Source organism: Camelus dromedarius, chromosome Y (assembly GCF_036321535.1).
Source record: "Camelus dromedarius isolate mCamDro1 chromosome Y, mCamDro1.pat, whole genome shotgun sequence".
Lineage (NCBI taxonomy): Eukaryota > Metazoa > Chordata > Mammalia > Artiodactyla > Camelidae > Camelus > Camelus dromedarius.
In genome coordinates, this window is record NC_087473.1 from 15,505,767 (window position 1) to 15,522,687 (window position 16,921).

The window sequence follows — 16,921 nt, forward strand, 5'->3', positions numbered from 1 at the left end:
TGTCTATTTTATATATAGTAGGTAGCATCTGCTAACCCCAAACTCCTAACTTATCCCTCCCCTACCCCTTCCCCTCTGGTAACCAAAAGTTTGTTTTTTATGTACTTACTTACAAAACAAAGGCACCCCCTTTTCTAAGCTGCAGGGCGGTAGCCGAGGTGACAGGTAGTGTTGTGTGAAGGCAGGCATCACTTCATGATTCCAGCAGCACTGGAAAGACGTCCTTCCCTGGCACTACTATCTAGAAATGAAGCCAAATGTGTCTACTGCTTGTGCACATTTCATGTAAATTATGTCATTTTTATCCTTACCAGGGGAGTTATCTTCAGACGTTCCAACATCACCCCATGCCCTACCCTGTCTGGATCTTCTAAAGCTCCTTTCCTACATTGGGACAACTATCTCAAATGCAGTCCCCAGAATCCTAGAAACCTGTGGCACCTTTCATATTGACCCTTCTCACTGCAGTCACCCCTGTGCTGTAAGAAAGGGCCCAGTCCTGCCAGATCGCAAAATTCCTTCTCCTCCTTCCATCTCCAAAGCAGAACTCTGGCCTGGAAGGACTTAGCACAAAGGCGCCGGTCGAGGCTCCTGCTCCACCCCTTACCCTCTCGGTCGCAGAGGGGCCCATCTGACCCCGGGCTCACGACGGAGGATGCATGGCCTCCACCCTAGCCCCCGAGAGTGGCTGCCAGAAATCCGCAGGAGGCCGGTGACACGGCCGTGTCCCATCGCTGTTCGGTCCTAACCCTGGTTTTTCCCTCTTCCTGCTGGTGCAGGTCACGTTCATTCCAGGGGTCCCGCCAAGCCCGAGAACCTGTCTGCCTCCTTCGTGGTCCACGACGTGAACATCACAGGGCACTTCTCCTGGACAATGGCCAAGGCCCACCTCCTCCAGCCCAGGACTGGCTTCCAAGTGACGTGGGCCGAGGTCACGACTGAGAGCAGACAGAACAGCCTCCCCAACAGCATCATCTCGCAGTCCCAGATCCTGCCTTCGGTGGGTGCCCTGGCCCCTCAGGGGTCCCGCCACTGGGACCGTCCTCGGGGTTCCTCAGGGTCAGAGGCGGCTGTTTCTGTCACGGGAGCGAGGGCCACGTGACTGAGTGTCCGGTGTACCCTGTCTTCCTACTGTGGTTTTGCGAGTATTAACAAGTGTTACAAACCATCGTCTAGGTCAGTTCTCATTATCACAGCCAGCTCGTCAACAGACTCATCCTGTCTCTGTGGTCTGCAAGTGATTTAACCGTTTTCTTCCATCTTTGTTAACCCCGTGTCCCTCAGGTCCACGTGGACGTGTCCTGTTTGAAGCGTTATATTGGGGGAAAACAGCTCAAAGAAGCTTGTTCTTTCTCTTCCTTTCCCCTTCAAACTGGGCCAAAGCCCATAATGAGTTGGCCTGTCTTCCAGGCCACTTAATTCCTTGGCTTGGGGGGAAAAAAAAACAAACACGTGTGGGCTTTTACCCTCTCTAAAAATGCCCTTAGAATGTGCAACTCCTGCTCCAAAAAGGAAAAAATTCCATGGAATTAGAAAGTAATTATTCTATGTATGGGTATTAGGTTTTATTCAATTTTGAGAAAAATGTGTTGGCCTAAAAATAAACATTTTCAGCTAGGAGCATTGACAGATATTGTATTTTAAGGAACGCAGTTGGCTCGTTCACTGAGATTTGGATGATCAACAATTCACATCACAAGATGTGCAGAGGAAAACTTGAAACCCTGGGAAAGTCTTACGCTGAGGAATAAAAAATGCAGTCTGCAGGGTGAGCCCTGAGAACCGGCCTCTTGGCACGTTTTAACTCTGCCCAGGGCCTTTGCTGCCGGGCGCTGGGTGCTGACACAGCCGGGCAGGATCCTGGCCCACGGGACACACATTCCCCCAATTATGCAGCGGCGGAAAAAGCAACCCGTCCTGCGCTGACGGGACAGAGGGAGAGGGTCACGGAACAAGAGGCCCTTGTGTGTGGGGTTTTCCAAAGGTCCCTGATGAGGGTCTCCCCTTCTGCCCCTCCCCCAGGATCATTACGTCCTGACAGTCCCCAACCTGAGGCCGGCCACCCTCTACCGCCTGGAGGTGCAGGTGCTGACCGCGGGCGGGGAGGGACCCGCCACCATCAAGACCTTCCGCACCCCGGACCTCCCGCCTCCAGCGGCGGCGCACCGTGAGTACCGCCCTGACGGGCCCTGGCCCCACCCCGGCCCGCCCCGGCCCCGCCCCCACTCTGGCTCCACCCCGCCCTCGCTGTAGCCCCGCCCCTGCTCTGGCTCCACCCTCACCCCGCTCTAGCCCCGCCCCCTGCACCTGGACATTCCTGGTGAAAAGCCAGAATAGATACGTCAGTGCAGGTTCCTACGAAGAGAGCACTCTCTGTGTCTGAGCTCCTCTCTCCCATGTGGGCCTACTTCCGGGAGGTTATTACACCTCCCTGGGAGCCTGAGTTGTTCCTGGTGCCCTGCCCTCTCCCCCCTCTACTTCCTTTCCACACTTCCGTTTTTTCCCACATAATGCATTCTCTTCCTTGTCTTTTAATCATAAATACAGCTGGGGGCAGAAAAACCTACACTCTCATAGTAATCTTCATTTTTCTTTTAAATTAGGATTTTCAAATAGGACAATATAGGAAGTCATATTTTTGCTAAGGAGCTTATGTTCTTTCTACAGGTATCTGAGTAGTCATCTAAATTAAGACTCTGACCCAAATCACTCTACTTGACTTACTGCTAAATCAACTAGATTACAAAGAGCTGTCACCTATTCTTTTCAAAACAGTGAGCCTCTTGTTGGTTTTCAAATTATGTACTTTGTTAATTTTTTCCCCAGCTTAAAACCTAAAAAAAAGCCATGGCAAAGGGCTGTGTGTTAATAAAATTGAGACGTCACCCTAGTTTTACTTCTGTTGATGGCTCACATTTGCCCCCGTGGCTTTTTACACTTACAATTTAAGGACACATAAAACCACGGAGGGAGAGATTCGTGGCCCCTTGTTTGTAAGGGCTGGCTGAATGCTGTCCCGATGTTCCCCCACTGAAATTCTGGGTAATAGAAGTATATGCTAATTTTTAAACTTTCTGAGGAACTACAGAGGATTTTGGTTTGCTTACGTAACTGTAAACTTAAAGGAGCTTGCCGCCTTTCTCTTGTGGTTTTATGATTTGGGGGAGGGAACAGACGAGACGGGGAGGGGAAGAGGAGAGGCGGAAGGAAGGAACGCGCGCAAGTTCAGAGTCAGCACGGGAAGGACCGGACGGACGTGGACGCAGGCGGCGAGCCCGTGTCTGATGCCTCCTGCTGTTTGCTCAGCATTGTGACACCGCTGTCCCGTCACTTTCTAGGGCCCCACCTTAAGCACCGTCATCCCCAGCATTACAGGCCTTCTCCAGGAAGATACTGAGCTGCTCCACGGGGAGTCTGAACCGCGCGGACCTGCACGCTAGCGGGACGTCCAGGACTAGCCCGCCTCCCGGCGGGAGCGGGAGGTGCTTCCAGGGGCCTCACGCTCCCGTCTACCCGCGGTGCCCCCGCCTTCCGCCGGCCCTGGACGCACCTGGAAACCAGCGACGGACACCCAGCGAGCCCCCGGGGGTGGGGAGACCAGGCCTAATCCTGCCTCCCAGTGTGGCCTGGCCAACCCCAGTGCAGCCCTGCAGGTCTGACACGTCCCTGACCTGGGAGCCGCGGCTTCTCAAAACACTCCTGCGCAGCACACAGTTTCCGCACGTCCGAGGTATACGCGTGTGAAGCAGAAAGGTACCAGCGAACGTTCTGAAGTTAAGTCACTGATTTGACTGGAAAACCCCACTAAGCTTAGACAGTTTTAGGGCCGACTTATTCAGATATTTCTTAAGATGCTTTTTATCACGTGTGATTTTTTTTTTTAACGGAAAATTTGTGACCTGTCATGTACCAATTAATTAGAACTTAACGAGCACCCGCTTCAAGCACCAAAGCTCCATTTTGTACGAAGGCAAATAAGAGTTCTGAAAACGAGGATGAGCAGAACACATCCACAACAGGAGGGCGTCAGTCAGTGCTTTATGCTGCTACCCAGGCTCTGCCTTGGAGAAATTAAAATGCTTTTCTGGGGATACATTTAAATATTTCATCCTACAGTACGAGAGATTTCCCTGATACATTATTTATTTTTCCCTTAGTGTGGAAATCAGCTGCTGGTGTACTTTGTCACTTTCATGGATCGAAAACTTGACAAAACCTCTTGCTTGAAAGGAAAGAATCCCAACTATGGCATATTTTCTGATCTTTACTGAGACCTGCTTTTTCTCAAAGCAAGCTATTGGTTTGGTAGAAATTAAAATCTCCGTGCAGTAAAGAAAGGCAGAGGGGCCTTGATGGGTACAGAAGGACAGCTACTTACCTTTGATTAACCTTTCTTTACTCTTTGAAATCTATTATATCTTATTTGAAAAATGTTCCCAGGCTCTAAACCTTCCCTTTATAGCATAAACTCTAGTCAAAACATGTTGTCAATATATAGCATTGCAAGATACACTGGGGCAGCCCTAAACCCAGAAATGTTTAGTTTAATACGGTTTTTTCCTCCAGGAAATACCCATATATACATTTTGAAATAGGTGTATGTGAGTCTGTATATGCACGTGTGTGTACATGCATATATGTACCTGTAAACATACACACAAACTCACACACACATATGCCTGAAGTAGAAATCACTTAAGGAACTGTTTTCACAGCTCACCAAGCTGGATAAAGATACGGTTCTTCTAAAGATCATGAGGACAATCTATTTTCCCCACCGATATTGGTTCTATGAGGAAAGAACAACTTATCAGAATCAAACAGTTTAATGGGAAGGCTCCCTCGTGTCATGCTCTACACAGGTCAAGTCAAACAAGGACATTTTCAGGATCGGTTTCCTTGGGTTTTCACGGCGGGACTTGGTGCCGGTCATTTTGTCGGGGCTCCTTAGAGCCAGCAGGTGCCCTGACCACTCCTGGCAGGTGGAAGAGGAGACAGAAGTTTGCTGTGTGAGGCTTCACGCTCTGTCTAAAAGCAGAGGCCACAGAAGACGCAGAGCACCTATTTCTATTGCTACATTCAGGATGCCTACCATTCAGGAACACAGCCTTCCTACCGTGGTCAGGGAAACCCCCTGGTTCCACAGGTTACATATTTTGAGTGGAGAGAACAGGAAATGCGGCCTTCATTTGAAACACCCCTGAGCTTGAGCAAACAGATCTTCTCTGAAACTACCATTTATTCCACTGCCACTGCCAGCACCTGAATTTCAAATTCTTAAAATTTCAAAAATGGAGACTTCAAATTATTGGCCACGAGTGTCTCTTCTACCTTAATTTGCCCTGAACAAATCCAGGTATTTGTGCCAGCAAATCTTTGTACTGTTGTATAGTTTAAAATGCAGGCATATATGCACAGATACAAAATACGATTAAATTATTAAGTAAGTTTACTTTTATAACATTTAACGATGTTTCTTTTTAATAGACATTGAGTGAATATATTTTTAGTTCAGATAAAGGTTCTAAAGCTTACACCTTCCTTGAAAAATCTAAAGCAGCTCTTATGAGCATTTAATTTTTCTATAATGTTCAGTAATTTAAATTTCATTAGTCTTATTGGAAGAAAAATGCTATAAATTAGGCAATAAAAAATGGTTCTTTTGTAAATTTCAGTCATCTTCAATAATATGCAAATGAGCAAAGACAGAATGACAACCTTTTGAATTTTTCAAATGTGACTGCCCTAATAAAAAGCTGAAAGTCTGTTTGTTTTTTATTTAAAACATAGTTTTAGTGGCTGATTCTCTGATATGTTTTACTGAAATTAGATGCATTTCTCTCATAAAAAAAATACAAAGTGATAGTAGTTACTCTCTAAAAAACTGAGCTCATGAGAAATATGCAGTCACCCAACACAGGGGCTCACTCAGTTTACATCGCGGCTTCGTGTTCTGTTTTTTGAGAGCATCCGTCCTCAGCGGTGGGCTGATCTGCGCTGCCCTGTGTTCTAAGTGGACTCTGTGGGGCCATAAACAAATGCGTGTCCCTTCACAGCAGCCGCTGGTTTAGTATGACATATTAAAGACAGTAAGGTTGATGACAGGTAATGTTTTGAAATGCTTGTTAAACAAAATTCAAAGTTTAAAAATACCTCTCTGCCCCAGAAACCTGAAAGAACCTATAACCCACCACAGAGCCGGCTTTCTGCCCTCGGCACTGCTGAGATCTGGGGCTGCGTGGTCCTCTGTGGTGGGACATCCTGGGCACTGCAGGATGGTGATGCCAGGAGTGCCCCCCCCCCCCAGGTGTAACCAGCACCAGGTCCCAGACATCGCCCACCATCCGGGGGATGAGGGTGCCCCTGGTGGCGAGTCGCTGCATCCAGGGTAATCGTTACTGAAGGATGAGAATCTGCCCTGGGTGGGGAACCGAGTAAACCGCAGGAGAAGCGACAGCTGGGAGGTTATCACACGTGACTTAAAGCCCTACGTGTACCTTTTATCTCCACTGAAAAAGCTGACGAGAAGGCTGAGCTTGGGCTCGTGTCTGCCTCACAAGGACGCACGGGAGTTCTGTCCTACGGCTGCATCCCCGTCACCTATGGTAACAGCGCGTTCACTTAGTGCCCTTCCTACGGCGGCGGCGGTGTGTGCCGTGGAGGCAAGTGTCCTCATTCCCGGGACTGCAAATCTCTCTAAATCTTGTTATGCGAACGTTCACATTGTCACCAGAACACAGAGGCTAAGTACCTGTTGCATGTACTTTAAAATTCACTTAAAATACAAATAAACGCGTAAAGAAGGCGACTCTGCTCTGTGGTTTTGCATGGACTCACCGTGTTCTGAATGTTTTACCAAGTTACACAGCTCACAGAGTAATGACCACAGGTCTGTACGCAGAGCTGTCATTACTTCTTGTTTACTTAATTATATTGTAGTGTGCAGATGACTGAACGGCTCCCTTCTCATCCAGACGGCTTATAGACACGTCCTTTAGAGTGGTCGCTTAAAGTCAATATTTATTTATGTATGTAATAAAAAAAGATTGATTTCTGTGTGTGTGTCTGTCATGTTTAGAGAGAAGTAATCTTGTAAAAAAGTTTGTAAAAAACAAAAAAGTATTGTAAATAGACACTTATCTATTGTAAGTAGATATTCCGTGACTTACTGTCTTCATGTTAGAGTTTGTACATACTGATTCCCTAATAAAGGATCTTTAAACCTGCCCAGGGGACTAGATTCCTTTTCTGCCTGAAAAAAACATACACACCCATTTTTTTTTCCATCTAAAAAGGAAAATTAACAGTTCCCTGTGATCTCAGGGAGACTTAACAAGCTCACTCCCCCTGTCTGTCTGAATGGAAGCTGAGGGCTGCTCAGCACCAGTCAGAACTTCCTCCTGACGGAATTATTTATGGTTCGACAGTCAACGCTTCAGAATTCTTTCATCGCATTTAAAACCACTACCGATGGTTTTGGTGGCATCTGCTACCAACAGTCTGATTTTAAATCACCATCCCCCCCAGAATAGATCCGTAAAATGGAAGGTATGGGTCGGGCTAGTAAGCTTTCGCCCACATTCCTGTGTTTTCAGGCCATTGGAGGCTCCTGTGTCCAAGAGGAGGTGGGAGAGGTTACTGTGTCCCCCGGGCTGACACACGGTGCACCCAGGGCATCTCCTTGGGTGAATCAGAAGAATGCTGGCCCGTGAACATGAGGGGTAAAGTGTTACCTAGAAAACCTGGCTTATTTCTGCATAAATTCGCCTATTTATTTACGTATACATCTATTCATTAGAAATGCCCTTAGGTTCTGCCGTGGGCCTGGTCCCGTCCTGTGGGCGGGACCCTGACTAGGAATGGCGGGAGAGCCCTGGCTTTGTCTGCGGGGTAAATGATCCCTCTGATTTTCAAATGAAAAGTAAGCAGAGGTGACGACGACGACGTCGGGGGAGCCCTCCTGGTCCTGCCCTGGCTTTGACCCTTACCCTCCTGAGCACGGCTACCGAGGCCGCCCTGCTGCCTGAGCCCCGTCACCACAGAGGCGTCAGCCTGAATGACCCCCGCCCCGGACGCTCCCATGTCCCCGGCTGCTCCCCACAACTGCACGGCCTGCGGCCCACCTGCGGGCCCTCCACCCTCCAGTCTTGCACCTTCTCCTGCAAAGAGCAGGGCAACGGTGGGTCCCCCGCCAGAGGTCAGGCTGGAGGGCTACAAGAAAAACTCGACTTCCGCCACATGCTTTCCCCTCGGGCTACACTGTAAGGTCCAGGGGGCTGCTGGGCAGGTGGGATGCCACAGCAGAGACTCAGACCCAATGAGTATTTTTAACATTGTTTCTCTTGGGGACATGTTTTCACACAGATGTGTCCTGAGAACATGACTTTGCTCTAATTGGAGGACATTTCTATACACCAGCCACTGAAGGGAACTGTCACATGCAGAGACGGAGCTGTGACTGACAGAATTTTAAAAAGAGAAAGGATAGGGGCCCTCTTGTGCCATGAACATGGACGGTGCCTGTCCTTTCTCTGCCTCTGACCCCCAGTGCAAAGACTTTCCCTCTCCACGGATACTGTGAGGGTTGTAAATAGCTATGCAGAGGTGCTGCGAAATTCCAAAGAGAGAGAGAGAGTGTGTGTGTGTGTGTCTAAAAATGTCAGATAACTGGGGGGTTATCCCTAAATAATTTACTGCAACTAATAGGAATTAATTACATTTGCACCAGTACTTTCTGTCATCAATCCCTGGGGGTCACGGAACGTATTTTACAATAAGATGAGGAAAGTGAACAGCTCATCTAGGGTCTCTAAGAGTGAAAGGCTCTGATCTACGGACAACAAAGTAGGAGGAACTTGGCAAGGCAAAGACTAAGAATGACAACATTTACAATTAAGACATCAACGGTGGCTTCACCGGGGAATTCTACCAAACATACAAAGAAGAACTCATACCAGTCCTTCTCAAACTCTTCCAGACGACTGAAAAGCAGGGAATACTCCCAAACTCATTCTATGAAGCCACCATCACCCTGATACCAAAACCAGACAAAGACACTACCAAAAAAGAGAATTATACGCCAATATCACTGATGAACATAGACACCAAAGTCCTCACCAAAATATTAGCAAATAGAATCCAACAACACATAAAAAAGGTTACAAATCATGACCAAGTGGGGTTCATCCCAGGGACACAAGGGTGGTTCAACATATGCAAATTAATCAATGTAATACATCACATCAACAAGAGAAAGGACAGAAACCACATGATCATCTCAATAGATGCAGAAAAAGCATCTGATAAAATTCAACACCCATTTATGATAAAAACTCTCACCAAAGTGGGTATAGAGGGAACATATCTCAACATAATAAAAGCTATGTATGACAAACCTACAGCCAGCATAGTACTCAATGGTGAAAAACTCAAAAACTTCCCACTAAAATCTGGGAAAAGACAAGGATGCCCACTCTCACCACTCCTATTCAACATAGTCCTGGAAGTCCTAGCCACAGCAGTCAGGCAAGAGAAAGAAATAAAAGGGATCCAAATTGGAAAAGAAGAGGTAAAAGTGTTGCTATATGCTGACGACATGTTACTATATATAGAAAACCCTAAAAGGTCCACACAAAAACTACTAGAGCTGATCGAAGAATTCAGCAAGGTAGCAGGTTACAAGATTAACGTTCAAAAATCAGCTGCATTTCTTTACACTAATGACGAATCAACAGAAAAAGAAAGTAAAGAAACAATCCCCTTGAAAATAGCACCCAAAGTAATAAAATACCTAGGAATAAATCTAACCAAGGAGGTGAAAGAATTACACACAGAAAACTATAAACCATTGATGAAGGAAATTAAAGAAGACTTTAAAAAATGGAAAGTTATCCCATGCTCTTGGATTGGAAGAACCAATATTGTTAAAATGGTCACACTGCCCAAGGCAATCTACAGACTTAATGCAATCCCTATCAAATTACCCAGGACATATTTCACAGAACTAGAACAAATCATAATAAAATTTATATGGAACCATCAAAGACCTAGAATTGCCAAAGCATTACTGAAGGAAAAGGAAAGAGGCTGGAGGAATAACTCTCCCAGACTTCAGACAATACTACAGAGCTACAGTCATCAAGACAGCATGGTATTGGTACCAAAACAGACATATAGACCAATGGAACAGAATAGAGAGCCCAGTAATGAACCCACAAACTTTTGGTCAACTAATCTTCAACAAAGGAGGCAAGAATATACAATGGAATAAAGACAGTCTCTCCAGCAAATGGTGTTGGGAAACCTGGACAGCTGCATGTAAATCAATGAAGCTAGAACACTCCCTAACACCATACACAAAAATCAACTCAAAATGGATCAAAGACTTAAACATAAGACAAGATACAATAAACCTCCTAGAGGAAAACACAGGCAAAACATTATCTGACATACATCTCAAAAATGTTCTCCTAGAACAGTCTACTCAAGCAATAGAAATAAAAGCAAGAATAAACAAATGGGACCTAATTAAACTTACAAGCTTCTGCACAGCAAAGGAAACCATAAGTAAAACAAAAAGACAACCTACAGAATGGGAGACAATTTTTGCAAATGAAACTGACAAAGGCCTGATCTCCAGAATATATAAGCAGCGCATACGACTTAATAAGAAAAAAACAAACAAACCCAATCCAAAAATGGGCAGAAGACCTAAACAAGCAATTCTCCAAGGAATAAATACAAATGATCAGTAGGCACATGAGAAAACGCTCAGTATCACTAATTATCAGAGAAATGCAAATCGAAACTACAATGAGGTATCACCTCACACCAGTCAGAATGGCCATCATTCAAAAGTCCACAAATGACAAATGCTGGAGAGGCTGTGGAGAAAAGGGAACCCTCCTACACTGCTGGTGGGAATGCAGTTTGGTGCAGCCACTGTGGAAAACAGTGTGGAGATTCCTCAAAAGACTAGGAATAGACATACCATATGACCCAGGAATCCCACTCCTGGGCATATATCCAGAAGGAACCCTACTTCAAAAAGACACCTGCACCCCAATGTTCATAGGAGCACTATTTACAATAGCCAAGACATGGAAATAGCCTAAATGTCCATCGACAGATGACTGGATAAAGAAGAGGTGGTATATTTATACAATGGAATAGTACTCAGCCATAAAAACTGACAACATAATGCCATTTGCAGCAACATGGATGCTCCTGGAGAATGTCATTCTAAATGAAGTAAGCCAGAAAGAGAAAGAAAATAGACTTACAGACACAGAACACAAACTTGTGGTCGCCAAGGGGGCTGAGGGTGGGGAGAGAGACTGAGATTTCAAAATCGCAGAATAGGTAAACAAGATTATACTGTATAGCACAGGGAAATATATACAAGATCTTATGGTAGCTCACAGAGAAAAAAATGTGAAAATGAATATATATATGTTCATGTATAACTGAAAAATTGTGCTCTACACTGGAATTTGACACATTGTAAAATGATTATAAATCAATAAAAAATGTTAAAAAAAAAAAAAAAAAGACAAACGGTAAGTGTGAAAAGTAAGCAGAGGCACTGAGAGGGCATTTATAAGATGCGGAGAATAGGGCAGAGAAAGAGTAAGGAGGAGAGGAAGTGGGGAGAGACCGTGACATCAGGACACGATCACTGAAGACTTGCTGGGAAGATGCCTGCGACGTGTGGACCTGAGGGAGAACCAGGGGCTGAGGAAGCCTGCTGTCCAGCCTCACCATGTGCATTTGGTTTCACGGTCTGCTGATCTTCTTAAAGAAGCCATGTGCAATTTTAAGAAATAATAAAGGGAGGAGGAGGATGAAGATGGTGGAGCAGGAGGATGCGGGGTCCACCGCTTCCCACAAACACATCAAAAATACATCTACATGTGCAGCTGTTCTCACGGAAAACCACCCGGAAACTGACAGATCTCTTTACCACCAAAGCTCCAGAAAGATCCCCCTCCCAGACTTCAGACAGTACTACAGAGCTACAGTAATCAAAACACCATGGTGTTGGCACAAAGACAGACATGAATAAATAGAACCAAATAGAAAGCCCAGAAATAAACCCACATGCCCATGGCCAATTAATCTGCAACAAAGAAGGCAGGAATGCACAATGGAGAAGAGACAGTCTCTTCAGCAGTTGGTGCTGGGAAAGCTGGACAGCTGCATGTAAATCAGTGAAGTTAGAACACTCCCTCACACCTTACACACAAATAAATTAGGTCTTTATGCCATTCTGAGTTTAAGACATGACATCATAGAATTTCTACAAGAGAACATAGGCAAAGCATTCTCAGACATAAATCATAGCAACATTTTCTTAGATCAGTCTCCCAAGGCACAAAAAATAAATGCAAACATAAACAAATAGGGCTTAATCTATCTTAAAAGCTTTTGCACAGCAAAAGAAACCATAAACAACACAATCTACAGACTGGGAGAAAGTATTTGCAAATGATGGGACTGACAAGGGGTTAATATCTAAAATATACTAATGGCTCACACAGTTCAATATCAAAAAAAAAAAAAAAACAACCCTATGTAAAAATGGGCAGAAGGCCTAAAGATATTTCTCCAAAGATGACATGCACATGGCCAACAGGCACATGAGAAGATATGCTCAGTAACACTAATTATCAGAGAAAAGCAATTCAAAACTACAAGCAGATATCACCTCACACCAGTCAGAATGGCTGTCATTCAAAAGTCCACAAATGATGAATGCTGGAGAGGCTGTGGAGAAAAGGGAACCCTCCTACACTGTTGGTGGGGCTGTAGTTTGGTGCAGCCATTATGAAGAACAGGATGGAGGTTCCTTGAAAAACTAAAAGTAGACTTACAATATGATCCAGCAATCCCACTCCTGGGCATATATCTGGAAAAGATGAAAACTCTAATTCAAAAAGATACCTGTACCCCAGTGTTCCTAGCAGCACTATTTACAGTAGCCAAGACGTGGAAGCAACGTAAATGTCCACTGACAGATGACTGGATAAAGAAGATGTGGTGTATTTACACAACGGAATATTACTCAGCCATAAAAAGAATGAAGTGTGGTCACCTGCAGCAACTTAGATCTAGAGATGATCACACTAAGTGAAGTCTGACAGAAAAAGAAAAATATCATATGATATCACTTCTATGTGGAGTCTAAAAAAAAGAAACAAATGAACTTATTTACAAAGCAGAAACAGACTTACAGGCAAAACAAACTTACGGTTACCAATGAGGAAAGAAAGTGGGGGAGGGACAAATTAGGACTACAGGATTAGCAGATATGCACCACTACATACAAAACAGATAAACAATACGGATTTACTGTAGAGCACACGGTATCTCGTATTAACCTACAATGGAAAAGAATCTAAAAACACATGCATCTATTACTGTCTCACTGAATCACTTTGCTGCACATCTGAAATGAACACATTTTAAGTGAATTATACTTCAATTAATAAAAAGGAGTAATAGATTATTACCCTACAACTCCATCCAGTTCCCCCCACTGGTAACATGTCCAAAGCTACAACGTCACAACCAGGAAAGTGACACTGACACCGTCCTCAGAGCTGATTCAGATTTCCCTGGATTCACACGCACACACACGTGTGTGTTTAGTTCTATGTGGTTTTATTACATGTCTACATGCCACTGTGTTTTAAGCAAAAGACTGTCTAAAAGATAATTACTTGAAGAAATTCATTTTCAGGAAGTATTCATATGTTTGCAATGGAATGCCATTTTTTTTATGCTGATTTTAAGTTACATGCTATTGAAATGATCAACTCAATATGCCTTTGATCCTGTCTTGAATTTCAGGCAATGGACTGTTTTCCTAAAGGTGCAGACCTAACACGTCTGTCTAGAGAAGTCTGTCTTGTCCAGTGAAACTAAATTTCTGTGTTAAGTAAAACCCACAGATTTGAAAAGCCATTGCACAGACTGAGAGGAATTCAGATGCATATTTACGGTGTAGAAGTGGCTTTTACGGAGGGAAAAAAAGGGAGATGGAAATTCATTACTGCTTAGAAAGTTAGACACTGTCCAAAGTAGGAAACAGATTCGCGTTTCAGGCTGACGTACCCCTTAAAGACGCATTTTGAACAATCAGCTCCAGTTACTAGCGCGATCCTCACCCTGGCTCGGATGCTTCCTAAACTAGCTGCAGTTAGAGCCCCGGGGAGTCTTTACTACCATCTTCTGGCCCCTTTAGGTCTGGAGTGAAGGGTGGACATCAGGGCTGTTTAAAGGGTCCCTGCGTAATGCTAATACGTGCCCACGCTGAGAACCTCCAGACCGTGAGGAGGTTCTGGATGATAAATGTTGTGAACATCCTGCTTGCAGAACTGAAGAGGCAGAAGTCCTGCGGAAGCATCACATCCTGACTGAGCCAGAGCGACCGCAGCTTTCGCTCCCCCCACCTTGTGCAGACCTGAGTGCGCAGGCAAATATACCAGCTGGGAACGGGGGTGGCCTGTCCTACAGACAGACGCCTCTCGTTCAGTCTTTTGGGTGCAACTGAGAATTTACTGTGGGAAACACTGATAAAACACGGGGTTAGTCAAACAGACCTGTGGACATTCTTGTGTGTGTGTGTTAGCAGAAATGACGTCTCTTTCCTGACTGCTGTGAAAAAGCGTTCAGAGAGACAGCTTATAGTGATTTAAATGCAGTCCAGGACAGCCCGTTAGCGCCGAGCAGTCGGGATGCTTCCAGCCCCAGAATGTGCGCGATCCCAAACTGACTGTGGCTGACCCTGTCACCCCACGTATCTCCCCCCTCATCTCAGACAACAGCCCATCCCATGCGGTTCGGTTCATGATGACTAATGGAAACCAGCCCTCATCTCTCCGTCGGGTGGACCTGTGTGGTACCGTGCTGGGTCGACTGTAACACCCCCACCCCCACCTCTCTGTATTTCACTAGGGAAACAGCTGAAAGAATTAACCTCACAGCTAACATTTGGTAGGCTGAATCACTGTGAAGCACTTGTGAGTGTGCTACCTGCATGAACTCACTCATTTCTACCACCATCCCGCGGGGCTGGCAGCATCTTCAAGCTGACAAGTACGAGACAAATTGCTTAAGTCAACTGCCCAGAGCAGGTGCCTAGCGATGTCCAGAATCTGAAAGCAAACCCAGGCCACGAATGTCAGCACAGCATCCTTGCCACTAACCACCAAACTGTCCTGCCTGCCAGCCTGTCTTCCACAAACTCAGGTTACAAAAGGTGCCATCTAGTCTGTAAATAAGTAAACACAGGAGTTTATGTATGCACGTGTAATTGATATACGTTCATGAAACACTATGTATTACGTGTTTGTGAAATACTATGTATGTATGTATAACCTATTACATAGATGTGTGTGAATACTTTAGGATACTAAATGTGTATGATACTAAATATATCTTTGTACATATAGATGTGGCTTGATATGTAGGGGGGTATCTGTACATTTTGTTTCAGTTTTGTTTTTTGAGCTACACACGACCAGTTCCGTGGGATGTCCTTAGAGCTTCCGACTGACTGTACCATGCAGCTAGCCAGAGACCCCTGACTTCCGGGGTGGTCCACACTCTCAGCACAGAACAGAAGTCTCCTGCAAGATGCCCGAGATGTAACTCTCTCGCAGTATGACTTGCGTTTGGCAACTGGTGTGCAAACTACAGAATATGGATAACCTTGAAGTTCTTTTACAAAATCTGTTCCTTTTTTCTCTCCTCCCTGCCTTATCCAGATAGCAAGGGAGAGTGTGTAACTGTTTTATTATTTACACAGAAAATCATCGTTCCATTTCGGTTCTGAGTGAGTGTGGGAAACTTCGGGGGACACACTTTGGAGGACGTGGTAGACGACCTGAATAAAAGCGCTGCATTTATACAGTCACGAGTTACGTCTGCAGAGATTCACGCTGGGGTTGGCAACTCTTTGCCAGTCAGATGGCAGATCTGGAAGTCTGGCTAGAGGTTTTAAGAGAAAGAAAAAGCAGCTCCTTTTTGCAGGTTTGATGAGAAGGAAAGTTCCGCATGGTTTGGAATATGGTACAAATGGTGAGGTCTGTACCTTTGGCCCGGTCTCACGTTTCTGAGCACTCTATGTCCACAAGGGGAAGATGCATTTACAGGGGCAGATGTTTCCCTATATTTTTCAATGTGTTTTAAACATTATTTGTATATAAGTAAGTGATTATTTGATAAACTGTATCAAAGATTAAACATAAATATCATGAGGTAATTATTTTCCTTAACTTAAAACACATTTAATGACTGAGCAGTAAAGCGAAGGCCCAGTATTACTTTCTGTCCACATGAGGATAATTACGATTTTTTCCAAAATAACTCCGTGAGATGGTTTAAGATTTCGTAACGAAAGGATGTACCAGTCCTCCGTTCACAGAGCGATCACGCAAGAGGGAACAGTTGCTAAAAGATGCTCCAGAATCTGCACGACCAGTGATGCAAAGCATTTCTGTGCTCTCGTTAGCATCAGATTCGCTTTGAAGACTTTCTTCCTCTGACATGTCAGGGTGGGACTCGGTTCCAGGCATGGGGCGAGGGGTGCAGACGAGCTGTCACTCCTCTCCGGGCCACACCATCTATCACCCTGTCCCCTGGCATCTCCCAGAGGCTCCCAGAGTGTCCCAGACTGAAGCCCAGGCCAAATTCTGTCCGCGCGGCCGGAAAGGCACAGACGGGCCCTGCAGCTGTGGTCCGAGCGCGGGCGTCAGGGCTCCACCACGGCATGGACCAGATACCCAGGGACCTTCATCCCCAGCCTTTACAGGTGCTGAACTGTCTGTCATTGGAGCAAATGACGCTTCCTCAAGGAAGCCAAACCACTGGCATTTAGCCAGTTGCTGACAAGCTAGCACCTGTAAAATGCAAAAGA

General features: G+C 45.3%; 1 protein-coding gene and 1 long non-coding RNA gene across 4 annotated transcripts in view; one reads left to right on the top strand and one right to left on the bottom strand.

Annotated features, from left to right (window-relative positions):
* Nucleotides 1-7,226, top strand: part of LOC135320459 (anosmin-1) — a 170,611-nt gene extending 163,385 nt beyond the window's left edge. For both annotated transcript variants that reach the window (XM_064483598.1, XM_064483599.1), the window contains 3 exons: nt 780-1,000; nt 2,023-2,167; nt 3,339-7,226. In XM_064483598.1, the coding sequence (XP_064339668.1) occupies nt 780-1,000; nt 2,023-2,167; nt 3,339-3,397 (425 nt within the window). In that variant the 3' untranslated portion in view covers nt 3,398-7,226. The remainder of the gene's footprint in view (nt 1-779; nt 1,001-2,022; nt 2,168-3,338) is intronic.
* Nucleotides 1-16,921, bottom strand: part of LOC105086564 (uncharacterized) — a 482,576-nt gene that overhangs the window by 40,243 nt on the left and 425,412 nt on the right. The window lies entirely within an intron of this gene.